This window comes from Camarhynchus parvulus, chromosome 4 (genome assembly GCF_901933205.1).
Source record: "Camarhynchus parvulus chromosome 4, STF_HiC, whole genome shotgun sequence".
Taxonomy (NCBI): domain Eukaryota; kingdom Metazoa; phylum Chordata; class Aves; order Passeriformes; family Thraupidae; genus Camarhynchus; species Camarhynchus parvulus.
The window spans coordinates 66466003-66487381 of record NC_044574.1 but is presented as its reverse complement, the minus strand read 5'-3'; the positions used below and the strand labels follow the sequence as shown (position 1 = coordinate 66487381).

General features: G+C 38.2%; 1 protein-coding gene across 2 annotated transcripts in view; it reads right to left on the bottom strand.

Moving 5' to 3' along the window:
* Positions 1–2076: 2076 nt before the first annotated feature.
* The window catches only part of INTU (inturned planar cell polarity protein), a 43135-nt gene continuing 23832 nt past the window's right edge, over positions 2077–21379 (bottom strand). For both annotated transcript variants that reach the window (XM_030948070.1, XM_030948068.1), the window contains exons 5-16: positions 17747–17865; positions 17362–17451; positions 16898–16975; positions 15501–15690; positions 13288–13341; positions 12081–12143; positions 10808–11029; positions 9179–9601; positions 8568–8665; positions 7761–7950; positions 5714–5868; positions 2077–4892 (exon numbers count right to left, since the gene is read on the bottom strand). In XM_030948070.1, coding sequence (XP_030803930.1) covers positions 4781–4892; positions 5714–5868; positions 7761–7950; positions 8568–8665; positions 9179–9601; positions 10808–11029; positions 12081–12143; positions 13288–13341; positions 15501–15690; positions 16898–16975; positions 17362–17451; positions 17747–17865 — 1794 coding nt within the window. In that variant the 3' untranslated portion in view covers positions 2077–4780. The remainder of the gene's footprint in view (positions 4893–5713; positions 5869–7760; positions 7951–8567; positions 8666–9178; positions 9602–10807; positions 11030–12080; positions 12144–13287; positions 13342–15500; positions 15691–16897; positions 16976–17361; positions 17452–17746; positions 17866–21379) is intronic.

Sequence of the window (21379 nt, the reverse complement as noted above, 5' to 3'; positions counted from 1 at the left end):
GAAATATTTTTTTTCTGTGGAATACCAAGCTTTCACTTCCTCCCCACATATTCTTGCTCAGATCTAAGAGAAGCGTTACTTGTTTCAGCTTTTCCCTATAGTGGAGCAAAAATCAAAAAATCTGTGTGACAAAGTTAAAAAAGTTAAAATGATATGTGTGGATTTTAAATCTGTTTTCCAGCTCTTGGGATTCTCTACAGGTGAAAACATGGCAGGCAATAAAGCAACTTTTGAAGGAAGAACTCCAAACTGTGCACCTTCTTATACCAAAGGCATCACAAAATTATTAATTCAGCCCAAGTACAAGGAACAGGGAGCAACAGGTGAAGCAAAGCAGCCAATTCCTGGGATAACCTTGCACAGACAAGAACCAGAGTTAAGTTGTTCATTGCAGGCAAATCAGGAAAGCTAGCAGCTCCAGAGACAGCAGAGATTTCTCTCTGTACTGCAAACCCTTCCAGACATGCTTTTCAGGAAATAATTTTACCTATTTGAATGAATGAAATATATCTAGAGACATAAACCACCCAGAAATCTCCAGTTGAGAAAATCTTCAGTTGATATTCTTGATACAGAACAAGGATGGTCATTAATTCTTTAAATGACACCCCATAACACTTAAGTCAGGAAAAACCAAACTCCTCTGGTTTCTGCACCCAAAGTTGGCAAAACTCAGTTAAAATGTTTCCCTACAGAATCTAAACAAACGCAAAATTTCAGAATCTAAACAAATGCTGAGCCGTGCTCAGCACTACTTCCAGAGAATTTTCTTTTACTCCACTTCCTTTTCTTTAAAGATTGTGCATTTCTTATTACTTTTATGCTTCTAATTGCACATGGGTACATTTTTAATTAACAGAAAGGATTCTAATACTGCTGTGCATTGGTCTGCCTCTAGAATGAAGTAAATATAACACCTGAGGCACATTTTTAAAAATCCATTTCTTTGGTAAGGTAAAGCTGGCACTGCCACTGCAGAGGTTTCAGTGCCTTCCCCGGTAGGAGCAGCACGCTCTGACAACTGAGCTGATCTCTCAGTGGATCTGGCTCCTGCTGCTCTGCCAGCAGCCAGGTTTGCCCTTCCCAAACTGAAACACAAAGATGGCTGCATACAGCTATGAAAACACAGCATTACAATATTAGAATACTGACCTTTGTACTAAATGAAACTTCAGAGCACCAAGAACAAGATCTATTCAAAACCCTGTATTTACAAAATAATCAGGAAACATGACAGTCTCAGAGCAATTGCTACAATGAGACTTTTTAAATCTTTTCACTGGTACAAGTTGATCACAGTAGGAGAAACACTTTACATAACTTTTTACAGCTCTGACACAGCTGTGCTGTCTTTAACTGCATCAGGGGCACATCTTGTGCAGGTAATGCAGACCACGTGGTTGTACCCAAAATCACTTTTTATTTGCCAGTTTGGGAACAACTCTGCAGCTGTAGTATCCCATTTCCTGACCTGAACAGAACATGTAAGACAGCATCCAAAGACCCTGAGCTTCAACAGTGGATATGGCACTTGGCTAAATACTGTACTCTTAAGGAAATTAATCTTGAGTGCTATTCATGGAATGTTTCTAAAATTTGAGTCACGAGCTCACATACACATGTGAGCCATCTGGAAGCACTTGCAGGAGATGGAAGGGAGATTTTAAGAACTATAAACAATGTTATTTACACAATGCCTGTTTCACTTTTTTCCACTGTAAGTATAGAAAGAAAACAACCTTAAAACTCTTTATATACAAAATTACTGTAATTGAAAAAGAACTGCTTAAGAATTTGCATGTGATATCAGGAGATTAATCAAACTTTAGTGACTGACAGAATTCCTCTTGGTCAGCACTACCAGAAAAGCCTGTGGCAAGGAAATTTTCTGGCACTGTAGTAAAGAACTGTCAACAAGAGAAAACACAGAACACTGGATTTTTGTTTACATTATCAAAACCTAATCAAAGAAATCCTCAAAGAGATAACTTAAGACAGAGACAAATGAAGCAGATTTTCCATCTATTTTCACATTAAACAAATCAGATATGAAGAATTTATTTTCCATTCCGTGGATATGAATGAATTTTATGTAATTTGCCAAATGCCAGTATCAACACTTCATATTCCAAGACCAAGATCTCTTGTTATTAATTCCACAGGTGTTGGCCTTTCAGGAATCCATCTGAATGGAGGGACACTTGCAGGGACCTCACCAAGTCATTAATCATTTAAGATCAAACCCCAAATTTTATTGCTGTAACAACAGGCTACACAGGAAACCTGCCTCTTTCTACCACCACTAATTACCAACCATGCTGAGGGAAAGAAGTGCACAGCTCTTGACCAGATCTATTTTGTTTTTTAAAATTAATAAGCAAAAGATTATTTTTACCTGTTTTCCTTTATCCCCTTTGGACAGAAAAATATGTTTGCATTTGTCCTTAAAAGCAACCTTTAGAGCCTGTGGTGGGAAATAGTGTGTCACATTTGCCAAACAGTGCCAGAGATTCTACAGAGAAAGAAATGGATTTTTAAAAACAACTAGAGATTTTTGACATTTCCAAAGTTTATACTACACCAAGGATATTATACATCTCTTCTGCTTGGTATTAGCTGGAACAAAGGCCAAAAGTCTTCCTTTTGAGGTCCTTTCTTTTTCAAGGACTTCTTTTTGGAGAAATGGATTTATTTTGAAATTTACCAACAGTGTATGAATTTGGTGTTAGCACTGGAAAATCTCAATCTACAAGTAAACCATCAGTAATATGAGAAACAGCCTAGATTTTCAATTTCCTTACTTCACCCATTTCTAGGACTAGAGATAGCAATGGGAAGTGCAGGAAAGCAGAGTATTGAGAGGGCTGTGCAGACATTGCTCTCCTGCAGCAGCCTCCCTGTGCATTTTTGCTGACAGAGAGGGTGCTCACACTCCATCTTAAAGCAATGCCTGACAGCTGATACACGTATCAGAAACTTGGTGGCACTTTCAGAATTACATTACTCTTCTAAATTAAAGAAAAGGTTCTCCTGGACATTAAGATAAACCCCTAAAAGCACTGGAGCAAAGACTGCCTGCTTTACTCTACATTCCCTCTTCCATCTAATGCCCAAACCTCAGGTATTTTAGACTTTTCAGAGGTGTAGAAGAGTAACTCTCCCATCACTTGATTTATACACGGGGAACAGAGCTAACACACTGCTGATGTGATTTGTAGGCTGAGACTGAAATACCATCCCACATACTGCAAAATTTCAGGAGCCAGCTGGCCACTCCCGGCCACTGGCCCCCAGACACAAACCTCAGCCCTTCTCCCTGGCAAAGAAAACCCACCTGCCCCGCTTCTGGATGGCAGATTGCAGGAGCCACTTGGCACTGTCAAACCAGCCCGAGTTGCCACTGGTGCCAGCTTGGCTCTGGCAAGCATCCTGCGTATCGCGGAATTTCAGGAGCCAGCCGGCCACAGGCTGGAGATTTTTCTCCCAGCCATAGGCCCCAGAGAAAAATCCTGAGGGCCTTTCCCTGGAAAGAAAACTCACCAGCCCCAGTTCTAGATGGCAGATTGCAGAAGCCACTGGGCACTGTCAAACCAGCCCCATTTGGAAGTGGAGCCAGCTTGGGGCTGGGAACTGCTGCTCATCTGCTGGGAACCATAAATCCTGGAGAAAGCTGATTAGCAAAGTCCTCAATCACAGCTTGCACATCAGGCCCAAGACTTCTGCTGTTTGGAACTGAAGCAACTGCTGAGTGATAAAGACAAGCTGTGAATCACCCTGTGAGCACTGCAAGCATTTGATTGACTGTTTTAGGACTACCCCAAACTGTGTCATTTACTAGTGAGAACAAGATCTAAAGATTTGGCCATGAGAACCCATGAAATTGAATTTACTTTCCTGAACACTTAAAACTTTCTGATCCCGTTGTTTGAAATGCAATTCTAGTTATGCATTTTATGAAAAGCACTCATGAAAAACAATTAGAATAAAATAATAAAAGAAAAGAGAAAATACATTAAGTAACAAAAAACGCTTTACTGTTCTTTAACAAATATACGTTTCTATTATGAAATTATGAATATAAAATAAGCCAAGTCCATGCACATCTTAAAACCACCCTGCCCGCCCCTCTTCTTTTTTTGTGTCTTCAAAATCGCATTTTAACAAATCTAAGTATTATTTATAGTTAAACTCATGGAGTCAAGTAAAACATCAACCACAGTATAGTCCTCGAGTGTGCAGGACAGCAAAAATAGTAAACCATCCGTTTTGTGAGGCTAAGTGCCAGGAATTCTCTTAAAGATTTCTCTCTGTTTTGATTAACACAATGCTACTGAAAACATTTGGTATTTTTCAGGCCCTCAGAGGTGCAAAATTTTAAGTTACTGGAGAACTATTTTTTCCTCCATCACCAATTTCCATGTTCACAGAGTACTTTGAGGATCAGCTTACCATTTTATGTTGCATATTGTACACTGAACAGCAGTGAACATGCAAATGATGTGGTGTTTTCATATAATAAAGTTATGACCAGGGTAAAACAAAAAGTGACAGCATATAAAAATAAGAACTTTGGTTCTCTGAAAAAAAGCATTCAATTGATGAGCTCATCAGAAGCACCACTGAAGTTTTAACTGCTTCATACCACAAGGTATTTGATTTTTTAAAGCATTTCAAAGACACCCCATGGGTGGCACCTAAATTGAGTTCATTTCCCTTGATATGGGATATTTTAAAGAATGAAGACCACCCTGCAGGATGCCTGAGTATGCAGGAAGCTCAGCTATGCAGCTAAGCCGAAGGACAGTTTAAAGGCCAGCTCCACAGCAGCTTCTGTCACCGAGTCATGGAAACACACGTAACACTCCTGAGGTTTGGGATGGAGAATGAGTCTCCTGGGGAAAAAAAAAGAAAGAAGAAAATCATCACAGGTGTTATTTTTTTTCTCCCCAAATGACAGATTCTGGTTGTACTGTAAGGTTTCAGTAGGAAGTTAAAACAAGCTGCTGTGTAAGACAGTTGGCAAATTTTGGTGTCTGTCCTGCATTGCCTCTTTCAATATCTCAGATTTTTAAAACAAGTTATTCTCTACTCAGTGTTTTTGAGGCTGTGTAGGGAAAAAAAATCTTCAGGTTTTCAGGATCTTCTGGGTCTGTTTGCAGCAATCCAAGTCTGTGGGCTACAAGCTGCAATCAAGGTCCTTGGGAGCAAGCCCCAGGATTCCCATATTTACTAATTTTTAAATGTAATAACATCTGGGTAGTTACATTTCCACATATTAATCCAATGAGCTCTCCTAGGGAAAGAGCTAAAATAGATAAGCTCTTATGATAATTATTTTTTAAAAGGTATCAACAGTAGTATAAACATTTTTTCAATCTTTTAATTTTTTCCACACAAACAGCAGTTATGTACATTCATGCTAGGAAACAATTATTTTTCTTCTTTCTCCTTAAACATTTTTCTTCCCAATGAAAGAGCCTCTTTTATAATATAACAGTAATTATAACTGTCACCTTATTTGTTTATGTCATTGACTCAGCAGCTAATAAAAGGTGGAAATTCACATCAATGCAACTTCCCAGTGTCCTTAAATTAAAGCTACCTCAGTCAGCTCAAGCATTTCTGTGATGCGCTACAGTTACATTTATTTTTAAAGAACACAGTGGCATAGTCCAAATGAAAAACTGGAGGTGAAATTTGTCTTTAAACCTACCCCACAACCCAGTAGTTCATTGTTGGTGGTGGTTTCTTCTGGTCAGTCCAGTTTTCAGGAGAGCACTCAAACAGAAGTCCATGTTCTCTTACCAGACCTGGGTCCTCAGCTGCCTTACTGAAATCTGAAATCCCACTGCCTGCCTTCTTCTTTTTCTGTAAAACAGCTGGTGAAATGTTAGTAGAGAATGAGACATTTTGACATAAATACAGGCAAATACAAGCATGCGATTTGTTCAGGACTCTCTGATGGATGATTCTGCTGTCAAAAAGCCAGGCTTAGAAGATATAACTGACTTGCTTACATGATTCTTTTCTCCACAGTTTTGTTACTTGGCATCAAAAGGCTTTTCCATTGTTACGCAAGTTGGAATTCGACACATGCTCCCTTTTTTGACTTTTTTTCCTTCTAGCTAAACACTGTTTTTCTAATAAGACATCTGAGTTACTACAGCACTTGAAAAAGTGTGTCACAACAGCTAAAGCTCTCGTCTTTATTTCTCTGTGTGCCTCCCTAATTAAGAACCGTGATAGTAAAAGTCTACTAAATAAACTTGGCCAGGCAGGAATTTCTTTTTGTAAATAAGCAGATGAAGCACTTTGCTCAGAGCATTTTCTGACTCTTACTCAGTATGAGGGCATAAAAGCATAGAAAATAAAGACATTTTTGTGTTTTCTCAAGCTGTTAGAGCTGTATTTTGATAAAAGCCTTTGAATAAACCTTGCAAAAGTTCCAGTTCATCTCTGGATCTGCCAGTGAAACATTTGCTTCAAAGGTGAAAGAAAAGGTTTTTTTAAAAACAACTCAAAGAACTTCTGTCTGCCATATGCAGATGGAGAACCCACATTGCTCAATCTGCCTGCAATATTGAAGATGTAGGGACTGAAGATCTAGAAAACATGGTCAAAACATCATATTTTAGGGTTTAAGACCACTGAGCTTATTTTTTCTCAATTTAAGATTTATTCAAGACTCCTGTACACATTTTAAAAGTACAATTGTGAATTTTCAGTTCTCAAAAATAGAGGAAAAATTAATTATTGATCAGTTTACAGTAACTTTGCATTACTGGTGCAGCTCTCTAGATCCCAAACTGTAACAATATTTGGCAGATGACAAAGAATACACAGTACAATAGTACATTTCTGTATTTGATTTTTTATCATGTACAATGAACAAGGCAAATTTCTATTTCTTCTTTAACATTCTCCTTGTGCCATAATACAGCCTGCCAATTTCAGCATTAATTGCTGGAGCCAATCTGCAAAAAACCTACAGCAAATTTTGCTGAAAGAGACATGTCCATCAGTTATTTCTAATTCCCAGTATTTATGGCTTGAACTATAAAATGTCTATTTAATGGCTACAGCCAAAGGCAATTTGATGCAAAGAAATATTCATTCTCTCTGCTTGCTTTTGGGTTTCTGCATCTCCCAACAGAAATGCCCAAAATACATGGCTCATTGCCAAAATCCTACTCAGCCAAACCCCAGTGTCATGTGACCAATCCACCAAATTAACACTATCTTTAACACTTAAAAATTCCTAGATTTACAAGGCATATGGGTCTAGCCAGAAATGGAAAAGAGAGAGCCTCAGAGAAAAAGGAAACCAATTCTTATCTCATTTGCTTCTCCTGTGTTTTGCTCATGTGGGATGTGTTTGGAGATTGTTTACCCACAGGTGATTGTTCCATTGGTTTCTGGTGTGAGTTATTTTGGCTCATTGGCCAATCAGTGCCAAGCTGTGTCGGGACTCAGAAATTACTTCTTCAGTAACAACAAAGAAACATTAAGAAAAACTATACTGCTGTTTGCAAACTTGCCTTCATTCAATCTGTACTGTTATTTCCCCTTTTCTCACTTAACTCACTTGAATTGTTACTTTAGGACCTAAAAAATACAACTGACACTGTTCCACTTTGGTTTAGAGTCTGCAGACATGCAAAAACAGCTGCTCGTGCACCACTGAAATAATGAAGTGAAAAGAACTTTGAAATACTGAATTGAGAATGTGATTGGACAAAGAGAAGTACAAATTTCCATACCTCTTTCTTCATGGACTGCTGGAAAATGGAACGGATTGAAAGGCAGCACTGGTAGAAATTCTCAATTAACTGAGGGTGGATGGAGCCACCGAGCTGGGCTACTTCTTTGTGAGTTGGAGTAATAAAGATTCCTTGCATTGTCTCCAAAAACAGATAGTGGAAGAGGGTGTTCTCAGGACCAGATGTCAACCTTAAAAATATTGGAGAAGTCATTTAATTAAAATAATTAAAATAATTTGCAGCTTTTGTTTCTTAAGGCAGAATTGGTTTTCTAATTACAGTAGGGTACAGAATGGATACAGGCATTCAAAGGTTTCTATCTTCACACCAAGGAAATCCTGCTGATTTTGACTGTAATACTCAATTTAAAAAACCAACAAATTAAAAAACTGTGCTGCTAGTTAGGCATTGCCACATAAATTTGTGTTCTCAAAAATTGTCTCCAAAAAAGGAAAGTGAAATAAAAGCTTTGTTCGTTGTACACCTACCTAGAGATAACATGGAGGCACAAGGTAACTACATGTGTGGTCCAGAAACTCCTGCTTGAAATTCCAAGGTCACACAGATGTGGAACAGGTGTGCACAATACTGACATATTATTCAGAAACAGCTGTCTTCTATTGTATTATTTCAAATTTTATGTTTAATTAAGCTCTCAGTTTAACAGATTCAATTCTGATAATCTTTGCATGGCAAAGCTTTCGTTGGGATAAAATCACAAGGGGACTTTTGTGATCTATGTATATTTAAAAACCAATCTAAGCATGGCCTAAAAAATGAAATACTCAATAAAAAATAGTTTCTTACTTCATAGCATTAGGAAGTTCTGTATCTTTGTCTGAAGAGTTCTTTTTCAGGTTTCCTGAATGAAATGGGTTTGGCAGGCTGTGTTTTTTCCTAGTGGCCTGAAGAACAAGCAGACAGATGAACTAACAGAGAACACAGCTAAAGAAAGAACAGAATCCAGCCAAACCAACAGAAAGGACAGTGTTGTGTTTTGAATAAGGCCCAGTTATATCAATTTATATAAATGTATTTTATAGCCCATTTTAGACTGAACTTACAAGCAGTCATACAATTGTACAGCAATTAGTTGTGATAGGTTATTTTGGGGTCATACAATTGTACAGCAATTAGTTATGATAGGTTATTTTGGGGATAGTCTCCAATTACATCTGCTTTTTTTCAAAACAGCTGTGCCCACTTCAGTCATGTGAAATCCCCGAATATTTACAAGCAATGATAAAATAAAAAAGTGTGATGGCTCTGAGGCTGACTCGGGGCTTCCCAAGGCAACAGAATTACTTTATAGGGAATTCAAGGGACTTACTCTTTCATAATGTGCCTTTTGTAATAGTCACCTTGAGTCTGGAGGGCCTGCCCTCTCCCCAAGACCCCAGAAGCTGTTCAATTCTGACCTGCTCCAGCAGAGGCTGTGCATTGGTGCTCTCCTCCTCTGCGGGCCCCTCGCTGCCCTGCTCGGCCGCCCCGCTGCTCCTCGGGGGGCTCTGCTTCCGTGGGGTGTGCAGAGCGTCCCCAAAGAGGCTCCTCCTGCTCCCTGCAGTGCTCCCAGCCTTGCAGGAGCTCTGGAGCTTGCTCAGCATTGGTGAGGCGCTCAAGCTCTCCAGTCTTTCCCGTGCTGCAGGAAGGAACCAGTCAGCACAGGCTAAAGGTGGCATGGAGGGAGAATCCAGCCTTTCCTCGATGCTGGCATCTATTCCTTCCAGCTGGAGAATGGTTGCTTTGACCTGGTCTACATAGATACAGTCTGGTCCTGGGTTCCCAATAGCTCTGGATGCACAGCCCCCTGCCTCCAGCAGGACACACAGGACAAAGTGTCTCTGTAAATACAAACAGAAAATACTGCTTACAAACTCATCACCTGTTTGTGGCGTTCACATTTTCTGAAAAATCCCTTCGCCCAGGATTTTTCTCCTGAGCAGCTGAGAAGCCTTAGAGAAAAAGGAAAACAATAATTATCTCATTTGCTTCTCCTGTGTTTTGCTCAGGTGGAATGTGTTTGGAGATTGTTTACCCACAGGTGACTGTTTCATTGCTTTCTGGCGTGAGTTACTTTGACTCATTGGCCAGTCAGCGCCAAGCTCTGGAAAGAGTCACAAGTTTTCATTATTATCTTTTTAGCATTCAGTATGTATCTTTTCTGTATTCTTTAGTTTAGTTTAGTATTGTATTCTTTAATATAGTATAGTAACATAAAATAATAAATTAGCCTTTGAGAATATGGAGTCAGATTCATCATTCCTTCCTTGGTCCGCGGGCAATGCAAATACAATAGCTGTTTTCTTGAAACAAAGTCCACATTAGAAAACCAAACCCAGACATTTCTGATGTGAGCTGTCTGAAAAGACGAGATTGTGAAGGTAGAAACATTTTCAAGTGAAGTGAAAAGGCATAAAAATAATGAGAATTTATATTAAATTTTGCAAGGTTTGTAGATGTATAAATAATGCTGCTCCCTGGGAAATTCTATCCCATGAAACAGCTACAATTTGAGTATTTTGAAAAAATTACCCAACTATCAGAACAAAATGACTCCTGTGGCAGGGAGAAATGATGAGGAGGACTCCATCTTATCAGAAGGCTAATTAATTACCTTATTATACTATATTATTCTATATTACATTACATCTCAACTGAACCTGCCAAACACTCGACTCCAACTGCCCAACATCCTGTGACTGTCAGCTGACAGTCCTGAAACACACAAACCTGGATTTAATTGGTCTGTGAATCAAAACACTCACACCACAATCCAATTATCAATTCTCTTCAGGTAACCCATCTTCCACAATGCACTCCACTTGTGAACAAACATAGGAACAGCAAATGAGATAAGAATTGGTTTTTCCTTTCTCCGAGGTTCAGAGAATGTGAAACCCAGAAATATTCTTGGGATTGCGTTTCTCTGTGAAGAGAAATGTGGCGATACCCAACGAAATGCATGGGAAGTGTTGATCTAGTGAACAGACAGCTCACAAGAGCAAAGGAGAGGCTCAGAGAATGGGCATGCTGCAGCATCAACTCACCAAGCCAACTATCAGTAAGAAGTATCTTGCTTCAGGTTCCCTGTATCCTGTGAAATGTGACTCCTCATCCGGCTGGAGGTGATGCTGCGGGAACACTTCCCGCCAAATCACCAACTGCCCAATCCTCTGCTCTGCTGCCAGGGATAACAGACAGTAGTGCTGGCAGTAGAAACCCACATCAACAAGGTCTTCCTTTGGCAAGTGATTGCCAATCAAGTAACCCTTCATTAAACACAGAAAAGGAAGTGTGTTCAGTGAGGATACAACACCACCACGCAGCATTTCAGAGTACTTGTAACACAGAGATATCCCTGCTCCACATGCACTGAGCTCTTAAGGTTTCTGGCCACAAACTGTCTTTTTAGTGTACAGTTGTACAAGATTAAGCTTTTGGGCCACTTCTAAATAATCAAAACACTAAATATAAGCAAATCAACCATCAGCATATATGTAAGTCATCAAAGGTGAGCTGGGCTTTCCAAGCTTGCAAAACAGCTACAGTGTTAAGGTGCTCAAATTCTCATTTAATTCTCTCTCCAAAAATAGTGAGCTTTCACTCACTAATAAAATTGTTAAATTTTATAAATTAAAAAAAATTGGAATTAATAAAATTTCCAAAGAAAATCCATAGTACAGTGGTTCCAGCTCTAAGGGCTTTACAGCTGAAGTGCTGTTATGGCAGATACTGTGCAGTTCCACTTCTCTCATGACACCCCCAGCACAAAAAACAATTGCCTGATAAAATTCTTTAAATGCAAGTTTTCTTAAAGCAAAGGCTGCTGCCTTCCTCTTTGTACTGTTGATTACACTGCCTCCATTTACCAAAGAGAAATAAAGCTACGAATGAGGCCAAAGTGAAAAAAGCTGTCAATACAATTTCTCAAGTCAGACAGATTTAAAAGATTTAAAGACAGATTCGAGATAGAGCACCTGTTATTAAAACATAGGAGCGAACAAGAATTCCCATTAAAATATCCTACAATCTCAGTTGAACTGACTCATACTACTTTCTTATTACTCTCTCTTTCCAATCCTTGGACTACACCAAGAAATTCCAGTTTTAAAGAAGTGTTTTTGTTCTTGCTGTTCACACAGTACATAGCATCTCCTGACACTGATTTTTTCTCTTATGGTGTTTGAGCTTTATGTCTATCACTAGAAATACATGCTTAAACCAGTTATATATTCACTTCAGATTTGTGAGATTCTGAAACACTAAATCAGATTTCTAGATACCTTTTCCTAATCTTTAGGTCTTAATCATTAATATTACCTTGTAAAAGAGACAAGAGCCCAGGATCACATATAATCTTCTCATGTCATAATAATCTTCAGACTGTTGGGGGAGGAAAAAGCATTGTAAAATTTTTAATTCTGCATTTTTATTTTACTTACTAAATGCAAGTGAATTAATTCTGACCAACTGTAATCAATACTTCAATACTTTCATATTTGACCACCTCTTATTACCAGTACAGCAGTTAATACTGAGCATTTCAGGGAAATACCCAATTTTTAGCCTCCATTATTGAATTTCATGTCATTAAAATTTTCTCTAAAAAAATTTCAGCTCAAAATAACTAGTTTCTATTTAACTGTTATATGTTCATAAACTATTTTTGTTAGGATATGTTCATTCTCACAGTTAACAGCGAAGTAGCTTGAGCATAACTACTGACACCAGGGGCCCTCCTAGAGTAAAACTTACAAGTCAAAGCATTTTTTTCCAGTCTTTGACATTTTACTCAGAATATTCCCATTCATTCATCTTTTAATACCCAGTGCTCTCCCATTAGCAGCACTGTTTTTAGACAGATGTACTGGATTTTAAGTTCAGTAGGTATAATCCATTTCTGTGCAATTTATCTGTGCAATAAACTGTGACTTGTAAACACTGATTTCTATAAATGATCATCCAGCTTGTTCAGTGCAGGGATTCTTTTGAATAGAATTTTAGAGTAATTTTAGAATAATTTGGAGCTCAAGACAGCTATTTCATTACAAAGTAAAGCTGGCTGAAATGTCAATGTGTTTGCACCTTGCACAGCTAAGAGTTACTTAAGTAAATTATATTATTATTACCCTCTGTAACAGTATTAAAACTAAGCAGAATTTATAATTGCCTTCTGTAAACTGGAAAATTAAATTCTGATCCATAGATGTTTCCAAGTTGGTTCACAATTGCTTGGGAAGGAGACTGTTATTTACACAAAGGAGAAATGTAACAACAATCACCTCTGTGATTTTTGTAGACATCCCATGGATTTAAATTATATAAAAACACAGATTTTCAGTGAATAATCCTATAGGATTATAGTATGTTATAATATTAAGCATGGAGACAAATACAGGATAAATTGCTTTGACTCCCATTTCATTAAAAGAAGTTGATGGAATTTGAAATAGTCTTTGTTTAACCACTGAATGTGACACCAAGGCAAGGAGATATTGAGCAAAGCAAACAAAACCAAAATGTTTACCAGCTCTGCAAAGTCAGCTGCTTCCAGATCACTCAGTGCTGTGTCAATTTCCATCTGAAATAGTGAAAAAACCCTTTTAAATAGAGATTTCCAACACATTAACTTCCAGTAATAGCACATCTCACACTGTCTTGTCGTCTCAGACTGGGATTTAAAGTGATTGGATAAAAATTTGCACCTATTTTTTTATTTGTAACATCAAATATCAAGAACAGCTGGGGATGCCAGAATTAAGACAAATCCTTTCTAATTGCTGGCTATTTCCCTGCTCTTTGAACTGTACCATTTCTCTGCTTGTGTGCCTGCTGAGCCCAGTGTTGGTACAAAGGGGATGTCACTCTTTCTCTCAGTGTGCTTTAAAACATGAGGGCTAGAGACAAACCTGGCACACTACTGCATCCCAACTGAGTTTTCAGAAAAATCTTTTATCCAATGGATTTAACTTTTTTGTCTCTATGAAGTCGCTAAAACTCTCTCACACATTATTTTTGTTCTATTGGAACTACCTTAAGCTTCTTTATTTCTGTAACTGCAGGAGCTGTTGGTTAAATCAAGTTTAACTATGAGTACTTTTCTTGGTCCAAGGCACTGAAACTCATGACATAAATGTGTTACTTAATGAAAAGAACCTAAATCACATGCTTGCAAACTTCTTAAGCTGTGTTAACAGGCTGCCTCCAATTGAAATACAGCCAGTTTTCAAACAGAGAAATGTCAGCAAGCCTGTTGGCACTCAACACCTAATCATCCTCTCAGCTTTTCCCCAGTCAAAATTTAAATGGCTTTCTGCCTGAAGAACTGACATTTTTAGTTTTCTATTCCTTATAGAATAGAATAACTCTTCACCAAAACTCTGACTGGAAATGTCATCTTCTGCAACAGCAAAACTTTTCTGGCAAATGGGAATGATCTCAAAGAACTCTGGAAAGTGATGCCTGTATTGTAAGTATCAATGATGCTGTTTCCTAAGTCCTTTTAAAACTTATTATTTCATAAGAAAAAAGCAGCCTGCAAGCTGAACTGGAGACCAAGGCACAACAGAGCCTCTCTACAGAAACTTGAGAAATAAGAAAAAAGCATGGAAAGACCCCTGATCAACAAATTGTATAAAAGCAGTGCAGGGTGGAAAGAACTAAATAATGATCAGTCTGTGACTAAAGACAAAGGAGAAGACAATTCTCCTTTAAAGGAGAAAAGGGAGAAAGCCACACTAGCAAAGAAAAACCTGTTTGGAAACAATGGCACAGACTAGCATATTTTAAACTGGAGTCACAGATACTAACCGAATGAAAGTGAGGCTTACAACTGGCAGCTAAAATGTTATTAATGTTCTAATTAAATTATTATTATAATGTACATAATTATCAAATCATAAAATTATTTGATTGTTTAATTATTAAAATGCATCATAATTTACATAATTATTAAGTTGTAATTAAATTCAAAATAAAGTTATTTACTGTGATCTACCTTTTGTCTTACTACAGCTTAAAGCACAACTCAGTTTCTAACAGGGAGGTAACGTGAAATACAGAGTGAAATGGTGCAGAAAAACTGTACCTGTCAACAAATGACACGTGGGTATTTATTTTAACTCTGCAACAGCCATTTATCACTCTCCTAAATTATGAGAAGTACATGTGTCACCTTGATTTTTTAAGATTTTCTAAGCCTTCTGATGTTTATATTCTTGTAACGAACTTTCTCACACACTTCATGTAAATAACTTATTGTTCTGCATTCTTTTATGGAGGAAGAGAAATTTGATACACTGTTGGTTTGTCCAGTGTCATTGGAGAGGTGGCACTTTCACCCTCCAATCCACTGGCACTTTTAGAAATCTATAAATGTTGGAGTCAGAAATTAAAAAGTCCCTTTTACCTTGAAAACAGCAGTATCCACATCACGTTCTTTAGTGTCCTATAGTGACATAAATGGGGTTCTAGAATAATATTTCCTGCCTGCCAAAATACTTCAATGGTTAAAATTAAACATACAGCTACATACCAGGGGCTGCTTTCTCTACTCTTCCTAGGTAACTCTAAAGTCACCGAACTAGACTCACAGCAGCAATCCTGTGGGAATCTTGAATATTTTAGGAAAATGGACCATCTAGGATGGGTAGAGCACTTAGGTAAATCAGAGAGGAAGAGCACTGACTTTTTGGCCTGTCATGGCCAGGAAAACCTGGAGAGATGTGAAAAGGACACGACCTTGACTTGCTGGGGCAGCGTCAGCCAGCGCAGCGCAGGGAGGCTGCCCTGGAGCAGGGCACTGCAGGGATCCTGGAGCTGGGCAATGGGGCTGCTGCCAGCCTGGAGCCTTGCAGGATGGAGGGCACGCTGGAAGAACAGGTTGAAAAAATGATCCAGGCGAGAAACATTTTCCACCTGGCAAAAAGCACTGGACAAACATGAACCTCAAGTTAGAATAACACTGAGAAACGTGCAGCTTGTTTATATAACCCTCAGTGATACACAAGCCTCTGTACAGCATCATGCTACATTTGGATTTTTTTTTAACATGAAAAAAAAAGTGTTTTAACATGAAAAAAAACCACTAGGCTGATATCCAGGCAGTACCTACAAAGAACAGATTAAACCAGTATGGTGTTACCATAGAGCAGTGTCACAGACATGTTTTATGAAAAATCCTTTTGCTAGGATTTTTCTTCTGAGAAGCTGAGAGACCTCAGAAACAAAATGTAAACATTGGTTATCTGCTGCTGTGGGATGCAACAGGTGGATCTGTGATTGGTTCCATGTGGTTGTTTTTAATTAATGGCCAATCACAGACCAGCTGTCTTCAACTCTCTGGTCAGTCACAAGATTTTATTATCATTCCATTCTTTTCTTTGTTAGCCTTCTGATGAAATCCTTTCTTTTATTCTTTTTGTATAGTTTTAATATATAATTTTCTTTTAATATAATATATATCATAAAATAATAAATCAGCCTTCTGAAACATGGAGTCAAGATTCTCATCTCTTCCCTCGTCCTGGGACCCCTGTGAGCACCACCACAGAACAGCTAAAGGTGAGTGAAACATCAGCCTCATCCTTTTGGAAACTGAGATTTGCTCTTTTTCCTTCACTATGGCATACGCACATTAACCCTGAATTAAATGCAAGAACATGAGTAATCCACCTGGGCAATTTTATTTATGCAACTGTCAGACTGAAAGTCTCCTGGGCGATTTCCAAATGCAGAGAAAGACACTCACTCTGCCAAATGGAATTTGGCACTCCAGATACTCACTCTGGAGAAGTGTTTGCTCTGTTAAAAATGTGACACTGATACACATGTATGTTTCACAGACACAGGGGTAACATTTGCAGAGTGCTGCTGACATCCACAGTGACTTGGATTATGGGATTGATTTAACCTGATCAAGGACAAAACCTGAAGTGACAAAGCCTGCTGAAACAGTGTCTTACTAATGTTAAGACTAAAACCAAAAGGCAAGACCAACAGAATTCTTGTTTTTATACAAGTGTAAAGGAATATGCCAAGATATTCCCTGGAAACATTAAAATTAATCCTAACATTTGTCTTTTTCAATGAGCACCAAAGAAAAATGAGTGACTGAAAATATTTCTGAAAGAACTCACCTGTCCAAAGAACTGTACATGAATGTCAAGGTCCTGACAACATTTTGAATCATGTTCCTCAGCTGATAAAGTGGCACACTGACAAATAAAAATTAAAACATCTTAATGATGAATAACTAGTCCTCCTAGAACATGTAAATATGTAATATTACTATTGTCATTCAGCAGCCTCTGCAAAGAACTTGCGTTTACCAAATCCTAGGATATTACTCTTTTCTAACTTACAGATATTTCTGGGATCTTATTCTCTTCAGAGGAAATAAAAAGAAATTACAACAATGGATATATGAAAGATGTGAATAAAGTAAATCAAAATAGTGAAATTACAGACATAAAAACTAGTTACAGTAAAAAGAGAACATTTTAAGCCCTTTCTTGTCTTTTTTTTTTGTTAGAAGAATACACAAAAGAAATTTGAGGACATAAAATTTAAAGGAAAACAAAACCTTTCCTTTGAAACTCACTTTTCTTCAGGAAGGCCAATTACGAGCAACTTGTCAGATTCTTTCCAGTAAACAACTTGAACAAGTTTTTCACATAAGAACAGGGAGGAACTAGAAAAATGAAACCGGAAGTGTTTCTGTTAACACTATGAAGTTATAAAGGAGTTGAAAATCATTTCACTGAACTAAAAATCCAAGTCACTGCTACCCACTACAACAAAACTCCCCCAAATCAATTTACATCCAGGCTGAGCACTCCAACTTCAGGCATGCTGTTGTAGTTAGAGTTACTGCCTAAACAGGTTGAGTTGCTCTGGTTTGTCTAGAACTTGATGCATGACCCCTGTTTGCTGTACATGTATGTATAAAATAATACAAACAGTAATTACATTTCAAACACTTTTACCTGATAATCTCGGTACCAGTAACACTTTCCAGTATGTCAGACAGTGTGAGAAATATCCCTCTCACACTTTTCAGTTTTTGGGATGCTTCTGATATGGGGTACTGATAAATAATTTCTTGCTGTGAAGAAAGTTAGCTGTTAGTTAAGTAAACCAAAACCAAAACCCCTCCAAAAATCCCAACAGAAAACAAGATAATGATTTTTTTTTTTTTTTTGTGGTAACAATTGTTTTTTTTTAAACATGAAATCTTTTATCATACCCTTTTCTAAGACATTGGAACCAGCATTGTGCTGCATGGGCATACTGGAAAGTTCTAAAAGGCGTATGAATGCTTCTGACAGTTTTTCTACAGTATGAAATTCTGTATTTTATAGAAAAGCATGACTTATTTAGATTAATTATTACATGGAGAGATGTAAAATGAAAAACAGTGTGGCCACTGCATCTTACAGCTTTAAGTACACCGTTAATACATCTGATGCTAAGAGAGGGGAAGAAATTCTTTATTGTGAGGGTGCTGAGGTCCTCACATTCTTTATTGAGAGGTTGCCCAGAGAAGCTGTGGATGCCTCATCCCTGGAAGTGACAATGCCAGGCTGGATGGGCTTGGAAGAGTCTGGTCCAATGGAAGGTGTCCCTGCCCATGGCTGTAGGGCTGGAACTGGATGATCTTTAACATCCCTTCCAACCAAACAATTCTGTCATTCTCTGATGCAAGTATTGGTACAGTTCTTTCAATGTTTAAAGTCTGACTTAAACCATCATCAGACATACAACTCTTGAAAACTAACATAGAATATGAAAACTCATGTCTCTCTGTATAACCCTACCTGGCTGCTTTATGTGGATAGCATAAAACACAACTGAGGAATATGCTCAAATTTTAAAATACACCATTAAGATTTCTCATTAAACATCTGAACATACACAAGTCATTTGAAATTAAAGCTCTATAGAGATAAATATTTGTGAGATATTTTTCTTTTTTAACCCTTAAAAAAATCATTCTTTCATTCAGGCACTTTCAAGAACTTTGTATTATTTCAACAACTATAAAAATACAGAAAAATACAGTAATAAGCAAACATGATTGCCCCTCATTTATTGCCTTCTGCCAAATCATGATGGGCCATTTCTTTTTTTTTTGCATCTTCTCCACTGCAAAGATTATAGTAAATTATCTTTCTCCACAAACAAATGAAATGCAGGCATGATTAATTTCCCTGTTTATGTCACTAATCACATTTAGCCAGCGCCAACACTCATTAGAAAATTTTCCTTCGTCAACACTAAAAGAATGCAAAATTTCATTACAGAAGGACCTGACAAACTCTTCATTTATATCCAATTTAATTAACTCTATTTATAAATACTCATTAGTGACAAGGATCTTTTTTTTTCTGCAATCAATCCCTCAAGTGGAGAGACCCTGCTGTTTTCTAATTGCAGCACTGCAAAGGGCTAGAAAGAGACTTTTTCTCCCCCCCATCACTATGAACTGGGGCCTTTACACAAAATTTGTTTGAGAGTGACATGAACACATTCCCAGAGAAAGAAAAGCCAACTGTAACAAACAGGCAGAAGCGTTATCATGTATGGATACAGCGATTTAGCAAGGGCCAGCACATGCCACCAGATCAGCTGTCTCCAAAGCAAGCCCAAAGGTCACAGGCCAATGACAATGGAATTAATAAACACAAACAGCTCATTTAAAGTGTAAATCTTCCCTCAACCCAACCCCCAAACCTGGACAGGATCTTCCAGTAACAGCAGAAGGAAAATGAACATTTTTCCTTTTAAGACATGCTATTGCTAAAATCAGGTCATAGACAAAGATGTGAGTGCTGCACACTGCTACAAATAATGTATAATTGCAATACCTACCTTAAACTAAAATATAAAAAAGGCAGAATTGACCTTACTCACTGAGAAACTGTTACCATAGGGACACATCCCAAATGATTCCCAATACCACTTCCCTGTATAGCTGAGCAGACAGAGCTTACAAGTCTTAAAGCTCATTAATTCTATTTTAGGTGCCAAAAGCTCCTGAGTGGAATACTTATTTACAAGTTGCAGTTGCCACAGTTTACACAGATGTGATCTGCATACTGTGCCTCCCCTGGATATGGGCAAAGCAGCTGCTTAAAGGATCATTGTATTTCTATTGGGTAGGATGGCTTTTAAAGTACTATTTAAACTAAATCTAGGAAAGTACATCTACAGCATACAAGCTGCCTGAAGTACAGAAAATGAAATTTAAAGACAAATGCCTTAAAGAAGGTGGCATTCTTTTGCAAGGAAATGTTATAAAGAGCTTCATTATATCAGCAAAGTATCTCTCAGCATATTTGGGGCTGCATAATTGCCAAGACTTCTCAGAAAACAATTATTCCATGTTGTGAAGGGACAACAAGGGCAGTACAATCCCTCTTTTACCTCTGCTCAGTGTTCAGGATTAATCCACTCCTTGGGAGAATGTAAAGGAACAATGGGGCAAGAAACCAGCACTCAGTTTACTGTGAAGTGCAGAATTGCAATCAGGCATTTACATGTGTAAGAGAGGAGCCAGAGGCCCTGAATTTTTTTTTTTTTTTTTAATATTTCATAAAGCTTATGTGGTCAAGAAAATACTGGTCTTGGACTAGTACATATTATGGTATCATGTAATTTTCTAGGGTTTTCCTTCCCAGCCCTGTCTCTAGAAAATAAAATTAAACCCTATTTTGTGTAACTGTAACACTTTTCCTCTATTACCCACCACCAAGAGAATGTAGATTTGTACCAGTTAAAAATACTATTGAAAAAAAGTAAAGGTGTCTCAATCTAAGGATAAATTCCAAGGGAGAGAAAGCAAAATGTTTTCTTTCTGCTCCCCACTCCATCACTGTCCTGCCATCTTAGTTCCTGGGCACTGGAAAAACCTGTGCTTTGTTTGATGTCTCCTCAGCACATATAATACAAGATCACAGAGACACAATGCTAAAATTGAGAATTCACACAAAAGCAGAAGAGTTTTTCCCAAAATGTCTGTTCCTAAGAAGTCCACTTTGTCCACTTGTCATTTCCAGACCGGGCAAGAGGCCAAGCTCAGCTCTGTGTCCCTGCCTGGAGAGGAATATCTGTAGCTATGACTACACCCTGAACAACTACACAAACTTACATGCACACTGGCAACATTTTCCCGAGGAACACAATAAGCAAAGAGTGAAAGGAAGCTTTACAGGATAAATAAAAAGTACTTCAGTGGCTCTAAGAGCTGCCCAAGCAAGAATCAGCAGCTGACTGCTACCAGCAGACATGCCAGAGCCCTCTAAGAAAAGGTACATTAGCATTTCAAAACAGGAGAGGCCAGACAGATTTTGGATGTGGACTGCCAATAGCTCCTGCAGGGGGATATTTTTTTGACCACCAGGCAGATCCTGGTGTTGAAAACCTCCAGGCCAGCATCCCAGAGACAGCCAGGCGCTGCGGAATGCACCTTGGCTGTGGAGTCACCACCTGGCTGCTCCTCACCTGAGACCAAGGCCAGTCAGGAGTTTGTCAGCAGTGATGCTGGAATTTCACACCTTATTTCTAGCAAAATGGCTATTTTATGGATGATTCCCAACTCCAAACCATGAGGAGGATTT